The sequence below is a fragment of the Lethenteron reissneri genome, unplaced genomic scaffold, assembly GCF_015708825.2.
Source record: "Lethenteron reissneri isolate LAM-NWPU_2019-01 unplaced genomic scaffold, ASM1570882v1 scaffold_1630, whole genome shotgun sequence".
NCBI lineage: Eukaryota > Metazoa > Chordata > Hyperoartia > Petromyzontiformes > Petromyzontidae > Lethenteron > Lethenteron reissneri.
Window position 1 is genome coordinate 661,076 of NW_026891367.1, and position 16,230 is coordinate 677,305.

Here is a 16,230-nt window from a genome sequence, read left to right on the forward strand (position 1 = left end):
CGTGCAGGAGATGGGAAGAGCTCAGGAGGACTTCACAAACAAGTCGGCGATTATAGAAAGCCAGGTGGGTGTGGAATTTGTGAGCTGATCGCTTTTGCTATATTCAGGGGCGGTTTTCATTAGGGCGAATTGGGCGACGCACCACCAACTGTCATTCAACCACAGAGTACACGCTAGCCGTCACTGTCAGCCTCTGGATATAGTCCAATCAGCGTCATGTCACGTTCTGTGGAGTACCGCATCTTTTTGGGCGATTTCACTCCGGCTGAGAATCGCCCGAGTGGTTCCCATAGACTTGCATTGAAAGATGTTCTGTTTTCGACAGGCGGGCGCTGCAAAGCATTCTCTACGGCTTCCCGGGAGGGCTCGCCCCTAACGTGCTCACGTCATCATACGTCAAGCACGTTTCATCAACAATATAATTTGTCGCCACCTAGGGAATCTTTAATAAAAGAAACTTGAGTGGTTGTTCTAATAGTGAGCTATATAAACCAAACAAGATGTATTGTACGCGTCACTCTTATTTGTCATTAATATTAAAGAAGTGAAGTTGCCTTTACCTGCTTTAAGCTGTTAATTTATCCATTGCAGGGTGGAGCTTATCCTATCAATCATCAGACGTTTGCCCCCCCTGAGAGATTTTGCAGGAGCCGCCACTGATCACATTTTAACTGCTTAACAAGTGAACTTTTAAATGCTTAAAATGTCACTACTTTCCACTTTAAAACGTATTCAGTGCCTAAATGCATTTGTTCAACACAATATATGGGATTCATCTTCTGGGTTCTTTCGGTAAAGTCACGTAGAAGGGAAGTAATAAAAAATGGTCAGACGCTGTCGCCTCGACAGACCTGGTTTTCACCTGAGGACGGCTACTTGCGTTGTGGCCGAAACGTCGTGAGAATAATTTTATTTTTATTTGTATTATTTTATTACTTCCCTTCTACGTGACTTGACGAAGAAACAAGAAGATGAATCCCTGCAGTCACGAAAAAAGCTTTAAATCGAAATATATGGGATGTACACATTTTCACCTCTTTATCTTGATTTTTCAAGTTATTTTCATTCCGGTAAACAAAACTTATTTGATTCAATGATGACTTGCAAACCAGACAACTTGCCTTGCCGGCAGTAGGTCATTTCATAGATTCGTGTATCTTGATTTTGAAAGTTATTTTCATTCCGGTAACAAAACTTATTTGAATTCAATGATGACTTGCAAAACAGAAAACTTGCCTTGCCCGGCAGTAGGTCATTTCATAGATTCGTGTATCTTGATTTTTGAAAGTTATTTTCATTCCGGTAAACAAAACTTATTTGAATTCAATGATGACTTGCAAACCAGAAAACTTGCCTTGCCCGGCAGTAGGTCATTTCATAGATTCGTGTATCTTGATTTTTGAAAGTATTTTCATTCCGGTAAACAAAACTTATTTGAATTCAATGATGACTTGCAAACCAGAAACTTGCCTTGCCCGGCAGTAGGTCATTTCATAGATTCGTGTATCTTGATTTTTGAAAGTTATTTTCATTCCGGTAAACAAAACTTATTTGAATTAAATGATGACTTGCAAAACAGAAAACTTGCCTTGCCCGGCAGTAGGTCATTTCATAGATTCGTGTATCTTGATTTTTGAAAGTTATTTTCATTCCGGTAAACAAAACTTACTTGAATTCAATGATGACTTGCAAAACAGAAAACTTGCCTTGCCCGGCAGTAGGTCATTTCATAGATTCGTGTATCTTGATTTTTGAAAGTTATTTTCATTCCGGTAAACAAAACTTATTTGAATTCAATGATGACTTGCAAACCAGAAAACTTGCCTTGCCCGGCAGTAGGTCATTTCATAGATTCGTGTATACGGTCGTATTGTTGAGTAGTTATCACATCAGAGCTGTCTTTCACTTTTAGGTCAAAGAAAAATCTGAGCTTTTGGAGTCAAAAAATGAAGAACTCAAAACGACCTCTCAAAAGCTGCAAGATTCCATTGAAAACTGTGTTGGACTCGAAGAAATAACGGGTGAGAGTGAGAGTCCATTCAAGTTGTGTGCTTTTGCCAACAGCCTGGGTACGTGTGTGTGCTAGGAAAATATCTTGCACATCTGACCGTTAAAGGTGATCCCAATTTGAGTTGTTTTTAAATCCTTTATATTAAATTCACTTGCGTGCTTGCTTGCTTGCTTAGGACCGTGCAAATCTTTCGGTAGTTTTTTAACCCACTTCCCGTGATCCAATCGAGCTGACATTTTGCACACAGACTCGTTGTGCGAGACAATTAATGTTCGTGAAATTTTTTTTCCAAAATTTTACACTGTTTAGGGAATTTTTTTTAAAATATTTAATTACCAATTGCTTAATGGTGGCAGACAATCATCTGACCCATAGGTGGCAGCCATCTCAAGCCAGAGGACGAGAGGACTCGAGCCGCCACGCATATAAAGGATTTAGAGTGAAACACTTTGTTTTTACGGGTTAATTTTTGTGTCTTTCGCAGGCGACTTTCAATCACGACTTGAGGAAACACAGGAAGGAATCAAAACCCTCAAGTTGGAAATAAATCGACGTCACGAATTTGAAAGCGGACTGCGGGTGACACGTCCATTCATATTGACGCGGCAAAACCTTGGACTGCGAGTAACTTGGTCTTCTTGGTTCTTTCGGTAAAGTCGTCACGTAGAATGGAAATAATAAAATAAAAAAGTAAAACATTGAGTCACGTAGAAGGGAAATAATAAAATAATAAAAATAAAACATTAAGTCACGTAGAAGGGAAATAATAAAATAATAAAAAATAAAACATTGAGTCGCGTAGAAGGGAAATAATAAAATAATAAAAATAAAACATTAAGCCGCGTAAAAGGGAAATAATAAAATAATAAAAATAAAACATTAAGTCACGTAGAAGGGAAATAATAAAATAATAAAAATAAAACATTAAGTCGCGTAGAAGGGAAATAATAAAATAATAAAATAAAACATTAAGCCGCGTAGAAGGGAAATAATAAAATAATAAAAATAAAACATTAAGTCACGTAGAAGGGAAATAATAAAATAATAAAAATAAAACATTAAGCCGCGTAGAAGGGAAATAATAAAATAATAAAAATAAAACATTAAGTCGCGTAGAAGGGAAATAATAAAATAATAAAAATAAAACATTAAGCCGCGTAAAAGGGAAATAATAAAATAATAAAAATAAAACATTAAGTCACGTAGAAGGGAAATAATAAATAATAAAAATAAAACATTAAGCCGCGTAGAAGGGAAATAATAAAATAATAAAAATAAAACATTAAGCCGCGTAGAAGGGAAGTAATAAAATAATAAAAATGAAACATAATAAAATTATTCTCACGACGTTTCGGCCACAACGCAAGCAGCCGTCCTCAGGTGAAGAACATCTGTCGGGAAGACAGCGTCTGAATGAATTTCAGACGCTGTCTTCTCGAATGAATTTCAGACGCTGTCTTCGAATGAATTTCAGACGCTGTCTTCTCGAATGAATTTCAGACGCTGTCTTCTCGAATGAATTTCAGACGCTGTCTTCTCGAATGAATTCAGACGCTGTCTTCTCGAATGAATTTCAGACGCTGTCTTCTCGAATGAATTTCAGACGCTGTCTTCTCGAATGAATTTCAGACGCTGTCTTCTCGAATGAATTTCAGACGCTGTCTTCTCGAATGAATTTCAGACGCTGTCTTCTCGAATGAATTTCAGACGCTGTCTTCTCGAATGAATTTCAGACGCTGTCTTCTCGAATGAATTTCAGACGCTGGCTGTCCTCTGAATGAATTCAGACGCTGTCTTCTCGATGAATTTCAGACGCTGTCTTCTCGAATGAATTTCAGACGCTGTCTTCTCGAATGAATTTCAGACGCTGTCTTCCTCGAATGAAATGTCAGACGCTGTCTTCTCTCGAATGAAATTTCATACGCTGTCTTCCTCGAATGCATTTCAGCAACCTGTCCTTCTCGAATGAATGGTCAGACACGCTGTCTTCCTCGAATGAATTTCAGGACACGTCTTCTCGAATGAAATTTCAGACGCTGTCTTCCTCGAATGATTTCAGACGCTGTCTGCCTCGAATGAATTTCAGACCGCTGTCTTCTCTAATGAAATGTCAGACGCTGTTCTTCTCGAATGAATTCAGACGCTGTCTTCTCGAATGAATTTCAGACGCTGTCTTCTCGAATTGCATTTCAGACGCTGTCTTCTCGAATGAATTTCAGACGCTGTCTTCCTCGAATGAATTTCAGACGCTGTCTTCTCGAATGAATTTCAGACGCTGTCTTCTCGAATGAATTTCAGACGCTGTCTTCTCGAATGAATTTCAGACGCTGTCTTCTCGAATGAATTTCAGACGCTGTCTTCTCGAATGAATTTTCAGACGCTGTCTTCTCGAATGAATTTCAGACGCTGTCTTCTCGAATGAATTTCAGACGCTGTCTTCCGAATGAATTCAGACGCTGTCTTCTCGAATGAATTTCAGACGCTGTCTTCTCGAATGAATTTCAGACGCTGTCTTCTCGAATGAATTTCAGACGCTGTCTTCTCGAATGAATTTCAGACGCTGTCTTCTCGAATGAATTTCAGACGCTGTCTTCTCGAATGAATTTCAGACGCTGTCTTCTCGAATGAATTTCAGACGCTGTCTTCTCGAATGAATTTCAGACGCTGTCTTCTCGAATGAATTTCAGACGCTGTCTTCTCGAATGAATTTCAGACGCTGTCTTCTCGAATGAATTTCAGACGCTGTCTTCTCGAATGAATTTCAGACGCTGTCTTCTCGAATGAATTTCAGACGCTGTCTTCTCGAATGAATTTCAGACGCTGTCTTCTCGAATGAATTTCAGACGCTGTCTTCTCGAATGAATTTCAGACGCTGTCTTCTCGAATGAATTTCAGACGCTGTCTTCTCGAATGAATTTCAGACGCTGTCTTCTCGAATGAATTTCAGACGCTGTCTTCTCGAATGAATGTCAGACGCTGTCTTCCCGACAGAACTGTTCTTCACCTGAGGACGGCTGCTTGCGTTGTGGCCGAAACGTCGTGAGAATGAGTTTATTAGATTTTTATTATTTTATTACTTCCATTCTACGCGACTTTACCGAAAGAACCAAGAAGATGAATCCCTGCAGTCACGAAAGCTTTAAATCTAAAAAAATATTAATTTGATAAACGAGCGAGGAGGGGTCTTGCAATATGAGTAGTACGCGTAGTGTACGCTTTGTCTGCCGAGCGTCACGTGATCGCAGCTGATGTACGAGTGCTTTGGATTGCAAACACGTCTACGGGACGAATTATGCTCGCAATCCAACGTTTGACTGTATAGTTAATATTGTCTGCATATTTATTTCTGTATAGTTTTTTACGGGATCATATTCTTAGGTGTTTTCGGTAAAGTCACTGTGTAGGTAAAACATCAAAAATAATAAAATAAAAATAAAGATCACGACGTTTCGGAGGCAACACAAGTCTCCGTCATCAGGTGGGACAGAGACTCGTGTTGCCTCCGAAACGTCGTGATCTTTATTTTATTATTTTATTAATTTTGATGTTTTACCTACACGGTGACTTTACCGAAAACACCTAAGAATATGATTCCTTGCAGTCACGAAAGCTTCAAGTCTAGAATTTTTTACGGAATGCTTTTCTCTTGCCTTCTTTTGGCAAATCTCAGCTTTGCGCTGTATCTGAAAAATGTAGCGGGTCACCCGCCTGCCCCGTTGATTTAATCATCGTAGAACTTTCAGAAACACTGATGACCAAACGGATGTTCTTGCCTTGCTGCTGTAGGCCGAGATACAAAACACGGAGAGAAGTTTTGCGGAGAAGGAGCGAGAGCACGCCGCGCGCGCGACAGAGCTGCGGCGATCGTGTGACGGGCTGCACCACAAACTTTTGGACCTGAAAGTTATTTTTCTAAACCGAAAGAAGGAAAATCACGAGTTGACACAAGCAGCCTGCCAGAGGCAAGTGGTGAACTTTGACAGTACAGCAAGTAGGCGGCTGTGATGCTGTTGCCACATCTGCATTCCGTAGAACATCTGACTGTGTTTGTATCTGCAAAGCAAAACAAATGCCGTCTCTTTTGTTCACCGATGCACTTTTCTGCATCGTTTAATCTGGCCTCTGACGCACATCACGAACTCAACGTTCGCGTGACAATTATCTGAACCGGTCCTGGGCCTCCCCTAGGTCGACTCGGCCTCAAATGAGTACCTGGTGCGGTGTGTCAACATCGCCACTGGGGAGACAAAGGCGGTCGGGCGTGGTGCTGGCCACCCACCCCCTCGTGTGCCGTGCCGGCCTTCATAGGTGCTACTCGCGAACAGCACTTGCCCCTACAGTCTGTTCAGGCTACACGGGGGATCTTTGTCTGTGTGTGTGTCTGCGTGTGTGTCTCTGTGTTTCTCTCTGTGTGTCTCTCTGTGTGTGTGTGTCTCTGTGTGTCTCTCTGTGCGTGTGTGTCTCTGTGTTTCTCTCTGTGTGTGTGTCTCTGTGTGTCTCTCTGTGTGTGTGTGTCTCTGTGATTATCTGAACCGATCCTGGGTCTCCCCTAGGTCGACTCGGCCTCAAATGAGTACCTGGTGCGGTGTGTAAACATCGCTACTGGGGAGACAAAGGCGGTCGGGCGTGGTGCTGGCCACCCACCCCCTCGTGTGCCGTGCCGGTAGCCTTCATAGGTGCTTGCGAACAGCACTTGCCCCTACGGTCTGTTGAGGCTAAACGGGGGATCTTCGTGTTGCACTGAGAGTGTGCTGCATTGCCGATACATTTTTGAACAATTAAATGAGGCTGACGTCTTGTTACGTTTCTTTCAGGTGCAGTGATGAAGCAGAGATTCGTAGCAGGTTTGAAGCGAATATTCGTGAAATAAACACAGAAATAGGTAGGCAACGTTTTGCAAGCGTGAATGTCCATTGCGAGTTTATTATCGCATGTGCGACATTATTGAATTTTCGTTTGTCCTTCTGATTTTCAGACTTGCTTGCCGTGTCATCGCACTTGCAGAACCTTGTTTTTGGACCACTCATTGACATGCAAATGTTTTCTCTAACCCCCCCCTCCCTCTCTCTGCCTCCTCCCCCCTCTGTCTATTTAAGGCCACCCCACAGAGATGATCACCCCTCTCTGGTTCCTGTGTTGCTCCCTCTATGTATCTTGGTGATATCTGTCTGCTAATATGTCTGTCTATAGTTTTCTGGTTAGATTTTATGTCGCTATTTCATTACACCTGATGATGATGATTGCTTGTGTTGCAATCGAAACGTCGTAATATGCTATTATTTAATTTAATTTATTATTTTATCTTTAGACGTGACTTAACCGAAAGAACCAAATAATCATTTACTGCAGTAACGAAAGTTCTAAAATTAAGATTTCTCTCATCGGGTGTACATTATTAACGTCTGTTTGATATATTTTCATCGCGTCCAACATGTATTGATATTCCTTTATTAATACGATTAATCGATTATTATCCCTAGATAATGTGACGATTGAAAGTGACGGTAACAATGCGGAACACAAGGTCGCGCTGGTGAGTTACATTTTCACGTCGCTTTCACAACATCAGCCACGAGGGTGGACAATGTTCAACGCTACAATTGGAAGTCCATAAGTTTAATTTGGAGTATATTCTTAGGTTTTTCGGTAAAGTCACGTAGGTAAAACATCCCCAGCCCCCCCCTCCCTCCCGATACGTTCCATTCATTGGCTACCACATTTTGATGAGCTCCCCCCCCCCCTCTCCTCCCCCCCTTCAACTTGCTTATAAGGGATTACATCTTGAATCATTGCTTCACTTGATGCAGCTAATTCGGCTGTGACAGTCCCACCTGATGACGGAGACTTGTGTTGCCTCCGAAACGTTGTGATCTTTATTTTATTTTATTAATTTTGATGTTTTACCTACACGGTGACTTTACCGAAAAAACCTAAGAATATGAATCATTGCAGTCAAGAAAGCTTCAAGTCTAGAATGTAATTTAGAGCTTTCGTGACTTGCAGGAATTACTCTTTGGTTCTTTCGGAAAAGTCACGTATAAAGATAGAATAATAAATTAAGTAATAGCATACGACGACGTTTCTGTTGCAACACAAGCAATCATCGTCAGCTATAAATGATCAAAATTAATAAAAATAAAATAAAGATCACGACGTTTCGAAACGTCGTGATCTTTATTTTATTTTTATTAATTTTGATGTTTTACCTACACGGTGACTTTACCGAAAAAACCTAAGAATATGAATCCTTGCAGTCACGAAAGCTTCAAATCTAGAATTAAGGTATAAATGAAATAGCAACAAAAATCTAACCAGAAAACTGTAGACAGACATATAAGCAGACAGATATCACCAAGATACACAGAGAGAGAGAAAACACATCGGCACAAAGGTTATTTAATTTTAGTGTGTCTCTCTCCCTTTCTCCTAATGTTCAAGCTTGCGTACCGTACCACACGTCACCCTACTCATTGACTTGCTAAATTTTCTCTGCCCCCTCCCTCTCTCCGACCCCGTCCCCCCCCCTCTCTCTATTTAAGGCCTCGTCACAGAGACGATCTCTCTCTCTGTGTGCCGATAATAAAAATAAGGAATCAAAACCCGTTTGCGACCTCTGCCGCACAGTCCCTGGGTTGCGTCGCAAAGTTTGCTTGGCAAGGCGTTTGACGTTTAGCTCCCGGCAAGCTCCGGGTAGCACGGGGGGTGGGGAGAAACGGAACGTTCAGACGACATCCGAGAGCGCTCCGGCCATCGTGTGCAATAAATACGTTGGGGGTATCGTAGGAGGGGTGTTGATCTCGTGCCGTGTCTTGTGTGAAGGAATCTTTGGACAGGTTCGAACAAGAGAGAGCTTCATTCCAAGAAACCACCCGTCAGCTGGAACAGCAGATGGCCGCCACGAGAACGCTGATGAACGAAAGCGAGGTACGATAATTGGTTGTTTACCCTTCTATCTGGCAACAAAACTGACACCTTTTTTACGAGGAGTCATGTTTGCATAGACCACAATACCTGCAGTCATAATGCAAACAAAAAATATAACTCTGATAATGTATGTGCACTGTCCTTGAAGTTGATTGGTCCACACCCGAGACAGCTTTCCTTAGAGCCTAGTCTCACATGGAGTTGGACCAGATGACGCCAAAAGGCGCACAACTCAAAGACAATGCACCATCAGAGTATGAGAGCTCGGGGTGAGCATTTACACCATTGGAACCTCATTTGCCAGTAAAAAATATGATAATTGTTTTTTTTACCCTTTTATCTGGCAACAAAAAAGGTGTCAGTTTTGTTGCCAGATAAAAGGGTAAAAAAACAATTATCATATATTTTTTACTGGCAAATGAGGTTCCAATGGTGAAAGCAAGGTATTTAAAATGTTTCTTAAATCTATCGTAAAATTAACCTGTGCTACATTTCCCCGTTAAGTTGTTGGCGAACGCGCGTTAGAATTGTGCTCTTTTGTGCGCAGAAACGTGCCGTTCGCGTCAATCTGGCGTGACGTCTTGGGTGTCGTTCGATTTCAGAGTGAACTCAACGGAATGAAAGCAAAAGATTGTGCCTTGAAGAATGACCTTAAAGACGCCTTGAAGGCAGTGAAGGTTCTGGAATCAGAACTGTGTCAACAGAGGTGAATGGTGGAGCTTCATTTCTAAGATCATTCGGGCTTTTTGGCACCCCTCTATCATTCGCCCTCTCTCCATTTGTATTACTGCCACTACTCGCTGTTATTATTACACGCTGTTATTATTACACGCTGTTATTATTACACGCTGTTATTATTACACGCTGTTATTATTACTCGCTGTTATTATTACACGCTGTTATTATTACACGCTGTTATTATTACTCGCTGTTATTATTACACGCTGTTACTATTACACACTGTTATTATTACTCGCTGTTATTATTACACGCTGTTACTATTACACGCTGTTATTTAACTCACTCCGTCTCTTGTCGTATCCTCAAAAAATCTTGCAGCTCAATTTTGACCAACTTCCCAATGTGCCATCGACTGCGAACTTGGTATACTTGTGTCATACTGATGACAACACGATATTCTATCATTAAAAATACAATTATTTTTTTACATTTTTAAACATGTTACACGCTGTTATTTAACTCACTCTGTCTGTTGTCGTATCTTCAAATCTTGTAACTCAATTTTGACCAACTTCCCAATGTGCTATCGACTGCGAACTTGGTATACTGATGCTCTTGGATTTTTCGGTAAAGTCACGTAGGTAAAACATTTAATTAAAAATTCATAAAAATAAAATAATAAGAATAATTTCATTTTTCATCTACTTGACTTTACCGAAAAAACTAAGAGTATGAATCCTTGCAGTCACGAAAGCTTCAAATCTAGAATGGTATACTTGTCATACTCATGACAAGATTATAATCTATCATTAAAAATCATTTTTTTATATATTTTTAAACATGTTACACGCTGTTATTATTACACGCTGTTATTATTACACGCTGTTATTATTACACGCTGTTATTTAACTCACTCCGTCTGTTGTCGTATCCTCAAAAAATCTTGTAACTCTATTTTGACCAACTTCCCAATTTGCTATCGACTGCGAACTTGGTATATTTGTGTCATACTGATGACAACACAATTTTCTATCATTAAAAATACAATTATTTTTTTATATTTTTAAACATTTTACACGCTTTAACTTAACTCACTCTGTCTGTTGTCGTATCCTCAAATCTTGTAACTCTATTTCAACCCTCTTCCCAATGTCCTATCTACTGCAAACTCGGTATAGGTGTGTCACGCTGATGACAACACTATATTCTATCTTTAGAAATAAATAAAATATTTTTAAACAATCTTTTTTACGGGTCTAATTGTCCACGCTCAACTCACGTTGCCTGTAAATCACCGCGCTGCCTTACGTCACGGCAAGCTGCGGGGCCACTTCCTGGAGTCGTGGAGTTCTGCCATGATGAGTACGGGACATTTCATGAAAGCGTGTCTTTTTTTAAAAGTATTTTTAAATATTACTTATTTTTGTTACCAAATAAATATCGATGTGTATTTGTGTTAGCTTCATTGACACTGGGCCAAGGTTTATGGTGCATCTTACATTCCACAGCATCGTATAATCCAGAGAATACGCTGCACTCTCTTGGATTTACACAACTGTTGCTTTTTTTAAATCCTTTATATTAAGTTCGCTTGCTTGCTTGCTTACGACCGTGCAAATCTTTCGGTCGTTTTTTAACCCACTTCCCGTGATCCAATCGAGCTGACATTTTGCACACAGACTCGTTGTCCGTGACAATTAATGTTCGTGAAATTTATCTTCAAAATTTTACACTTTTTAGGACAAAAATATTATATTTAATTACCAATTGCTTAATGGTGCAATGCAATCATCTGACCCATAGGTGGCAGCCATCTCAAGCCAGAGGACGAGAGGACTCTAGCCGCCACGCATATAAAGGATTTAGAGTGAAAAACTTTGTTTTTACGGGTTATACTTATTAAATCCTTTATATTAAGTTCGCTTGCTTGCTTACGACCGTGCAAATCTTTCGGTCGTTTTTTAACCCACTTCCCGTGATCCAATCGAGCTGACATTTTGCACACAGACTCGTTGTCCGTGACAATTAATGTTCGTGACAAAAAAATTCCAAAATTTTACACTTTTAAGGACAAAATTATTATATTTAATTACCAATTGCTTAATGGTGCAATGCAATCATCTGACCCATAGGTGGCAGCCATCTCAAGCCAGAGGACGAGAGGACTCTAGCCGATGCCACGCATATAAAGGATTTAGAGTGAAAAACTTTGTTTTTACGGGTTATACTTGTTCTGGAGCTAAGTAACCACGTGTGAAATAGTCGTGTCTTTACAATCTTTCCTTTTTAACAGAACATGCAACCTTGACATCAGCAACAAGATTGGGACGCCGCTTTTGGAGAACGAGGAGCTGACTGGACTGTTCAATCACATGACGAGTCAAAGAGATGAACTTAACAACATCATTGAGGTGAAGATTTGTATTGAAAGCTTTCGTGACCGCAGGGATTCATCTTATCGGTTCTTTCGGTAAAGTCACGTAGAAGGAAAACAATAAAATAATAAAAATGTTGTTGCTGTGGTTTTCACACCCGATGATGATTGCTACGTGTTTGCAATCGAAACGTCGTGAGAATTTTATTGTTTTATATTTTTATTTCTTTCTAGTTTCCCTTCTACGTGACTTTACCGAAATATGTTTCGATGTAAAGCTTTCGTGACTGCAGGGATTCATCTTCTTGGTTCTTTCGGTAAAGTCACGTAGAAGGGAAATAATAAAATAATAAAAATAAAATATTATATTATATTATTATATTATTTTAATTTATTATATTATAATATTATTATTTCATTTTATTATTTTATTATATAGTTTTATTATATTATTTTGTTATATTATTATATTATTTTAAATCATTCTAATTCATTATATTAATATATCATTATTTTATTATTATATTATTATTTTATTTTAATGTATTATTTTATTATATTATTTTGTTATATTATTATATTATTTTAAAGCATTCTAATTTATTATATAAATATATCATTATTTTATTATATTAGTACCATATTATTTTATTATTTTACTTTAATTTATTATATTATTTTATTATGTTTTATTTTTATTATTTTATTATCTCCCTTCTACATGACTTTACCGAACGAACCAAGACTATGTATATCTCTTTGGTTCTTTACCGAAAGAACCAAAGAGTAATCCCTGCAGTCACGAGAGCTCCGAATTAAGAATATGTATATATCGTTGAGGTATTCTGGCTCAGACGCACCGACAATTCACATCTGTATTGGACATTTCAACTGCAAAACTGTTTTTCAAAACGACCTCTGCTCTTGTTTCCAGGCAACAAAACGCAACGAAGATTCGCTGCAGTTCAAAGTTCACGAGTTGGAATCGAAGAATAGAAACCGACAGTAAGTCGTTCCCGCCTATTTTTAAATCCTTTATATTAAGTTCGCTTGCTTGCGTGCTTGCTTAGGACCGTGTAAATCTTTCGGTCGTTTTTTAACCCACTTCCCGTGATCCAATCGAGCTGACATTTTGCACACAGACTCGTTGTGCGTGACAATTAATGTTCGTGAAATTTTCTTCCAAAATTTTACACTGTTTAGGGAAAACAAATTAAATATTTAATTACCAATTGCTTAATGGTGGCAGACAATCATCTGACCCATAGGTGGCAGCCATCTCAAGCCAGAGGACGAGAGGACTCTAGCCGCCACGCATATAAAGGATTTATAGTGAAAAACTTTGTTTTTACGGGTTATACTTATTTTTTTGTTTGCTTTTCAATTCACAACATATTCCTTTTGTGGATGACGTACGTCAGAGGTCGCAAACGGGTTTTGATTCCTTACCCGTACCCGGACCTGGCCACACCAGGGTCGCAAATGGGTACCCGTACCTGGCCGGGTATGGGTACCTGTTCACCTACCCGTACCCGTACCCTACCCGAAATGAGTGACAAACGGTGACTCACCAGTGACTCACGGCCTACCCGTACCCGTACCCTACCCAAATGAGTGACAAACGGTGACTCACCAGTGACTCACGGCCTACCCGTACCCGTACCCTACCCGAAATGAGTGACAAACGGTGACTCACCAGTGACTCACGGCCTACCCGTACCCGTACCCTACCCAAATGAGTGACAAACGGTGACTCACCGGTGACTCACGGCCTACCCGTACCCGTACCCTACCCGAAATGAGTGACAAACGGTGACTCACCGGTGACTCACGGCCTACCCGTACCCTACCCGAAATGAGTGACAAACGGTGACTCACCAGTGACTCACGGCCTACCCGTACCCTACCCGAAATGAGTGACAAACGGTGACTCACCGGTGACTCACGGCCTACCCGTACCCTACCCAAATGAGTGACAAACGGTGACTCACCAGTGACTCACGGCCTACCCGTACCCTACCTGAAATGAGTGACAAACGGTGACTCACCAGTGACTCACGGCCTACCCCTACCCTACCCGAAATGAGTGACAAACGGTGACTCACCGGTGACTCACGGCCTACCCGTACCCTACCCAAATGAGTGACAAACGGTGACTCACCAGTGACTCACGGCCTACCCGTACCCGTACCCTACCCGAAATGAGTGACAAACGGTGACTCACCGGTGACTCACGGCCTACCCGTACCCGGCCGCACCAGGGTCACAAACGGCTACCCGGCTACCCGTACCCGGGTATCGGGTAGGGTACGGATATCGGGTACCCGGTTGCGACCTCTGACGTACGTTTGTTACAAACACAACTCCCATCTCTGTGAACGAAGACTCTGGCACTTGTGCTCAAGGTGTGAGGTCTTTATTTCACGGCATGGGTCCACACCTTCATCCTCGCTGTCTTATGGTTGCGATTGTTCGACTTGCATCCCACTGGGAGCCTTGCACACAGCGTTGATGAGATACGGTGCTTTTTCCAGGAAGACTTTGCCGTTTTTTTCCTGGATTTTTCTGTTTGCGCGTAGTCACTTTACCCGGCCGGGTAGCCGGGTATCGGGTAGGGTACGGGTATCGGGTACCCGACTGCGACCTCTGGGATGAAGCCACGTTGCAGGCGCGGGTGGGTTGATTCTAGGAACTTGAATTGTGAGAAGAGATAAGACGTTGGGAAATGAGTGACAAACGGTGACTCACCAGTGACTCACGGCCTACCCATACCCGGCCGCACCAAGGTCGCAAACGACTACCCGTACCCAGCCGGGTACGGGTAGTCGGGTACGGGTAGGGTACGGGTATCTGGTAGGGTACGGGTATCGGGTAGGGTACGGGTATCGGGTAGGGTACGGGTATCGGGTAGGGTACGGGTATCGGGTATCGGGTAGGGTACGGGTATCGGGTAGGGTACGGGTATCGGGTAGGGTACGGGTATCGGGTATCGGGTACGGGTATCGGGTAGGGTACGGGTATCGGGTACCCGATTGCAACCTCTGGCGCTGGTCTAACCGTCCCACCTGACGCTCACCCGACCCTGTTGCTCTCTTTTACACATTTTGAATGTTCCCCGTTCCCTAAGCAGTCGGAGCGCGGAGTGACGGCGCTGCCTTCTTGACTACTCTGTCCCAGGGACCGTGTGGGACTGTCACCGCACACCTGTCACGCGTTTCTCTTTCAATCCAGGGACGAGTTGGAATCTGTCGAAGCGCATCACCAGGCACAGCTCGGAGCCTACGTACAGACACGCACAAACTTGGTAATACAAAACGCAAAACAGTATGTTTAGTATGCTGATGATAATATGTAGTTTATACTTTAGTTGCTTACGTGGTGGTTTTAGTTACCGCAGCTACATACTATTAACAATCCTTTCTCTTTATTAATGCTACCCCTATCCCCTCCCTTTGATGCTGCTAATCCTGCATAATGCACGGGCATAAGTAGTACTAATCACATACCTGCATTTCCCATATCCCCTCCCTGTGATGCTGCTAATCCTGCATAATGCACGGACATAAATAGTACTAATCACATACCTGCATTTCCCATATCCCCTCCCTTGATGCTGCTAATCCTGCATAATGCACGGGCATAAGTAGTACTAATCACACACCTGCATTTCCCATATCCCCTCCCTTTGATGCTGCTAATCCTGCATAATGCACGGACCTAAATAGTACTAATCACATACCTGCATTTCCCATATCCCCTCCCTTTGATGCTGCTAATCCTGCATAATGCACGGGCATGAGTAGCACTAATCACATACCTGCATTTCCCATATCCCCTCCCTTTGATGCTGCTAATCCTGCATAATGCACGGACATAAGTAGTACTAATCACATACCTGCATTTCCCATATCGCCTCCCTTTGATGCTGCTAATCCTGCATAATGCACGGGCATAAGTAGTACTAATCACATACCTGCATTTCCCATATCGCCTCCCTTTGATGCTGCTAATCCTGCATAATGCACGGACACAAGTATTACTAATCACATACCTGCATTTCCCATATCCCCTCCCTTTGATGCTGCTAATCCTGCATAATGCACGGACATAAGTAGTACTAATCACATACCTGCATTTCCCATATCCCCTCCCTGTGATGCTGCTAATCCTGCATAACGCACGGGCATGAGTAGTACTAATCACATACCTGCATTTCCCATATCCCCTCCCTTTGATGCTG

The 16,230-nt window shown here is 41.6% G+C and overlaps 1 protein-coding gene across 6 annotated transcripts in view; it reads left to right on the plus strand.

Moving 5' to 3' along the window:
* The window catches only part of LOC133362810 (myosin-2 heavy chain-like), a 131,414-nt gene that overhangs the window by 36,520 nt on the left and 78,664 nt on the right, over positions 1 to 16,230 (plus strand). The window contains exons 1-6 of one of the 6 annotated variants that reach the window (XM_061581755.1): positions 6,855 to 6,893; positions 8,831 to 8,935; positions 9,538 to 9,641; positions 11,910 to 12,027; positions 12,925 to 12,995; positions 15,222 to 15,294. The exons of the other annotated variants lie outside the window; for them this stretch is intronic. Coding sequence (XP_061437739.1) covers positions 8,900 to 8,935; positions 9,538 to 9,641; positions 11,910 to 12,027; positions 12,925 to 12,995; positions 15,222 to 15,294 — 402 coding nt within the window. The 5' untranslated portion in view covers positions 6,855 to 6,893; positions 8,831 to 8,899. Of the gene's footprint in view, positions 1 to 6,854; positions 6,894 to 8,830; positions 8,936 to 9,537; positions 9,642 to 11,909; positions 12,028 to 12,924; positions 12,996 to 15,221; positions 15,295 to 16,230 lie in introns of those variants that run through there. 6 annotated transcript variants of the gene reach the window in all.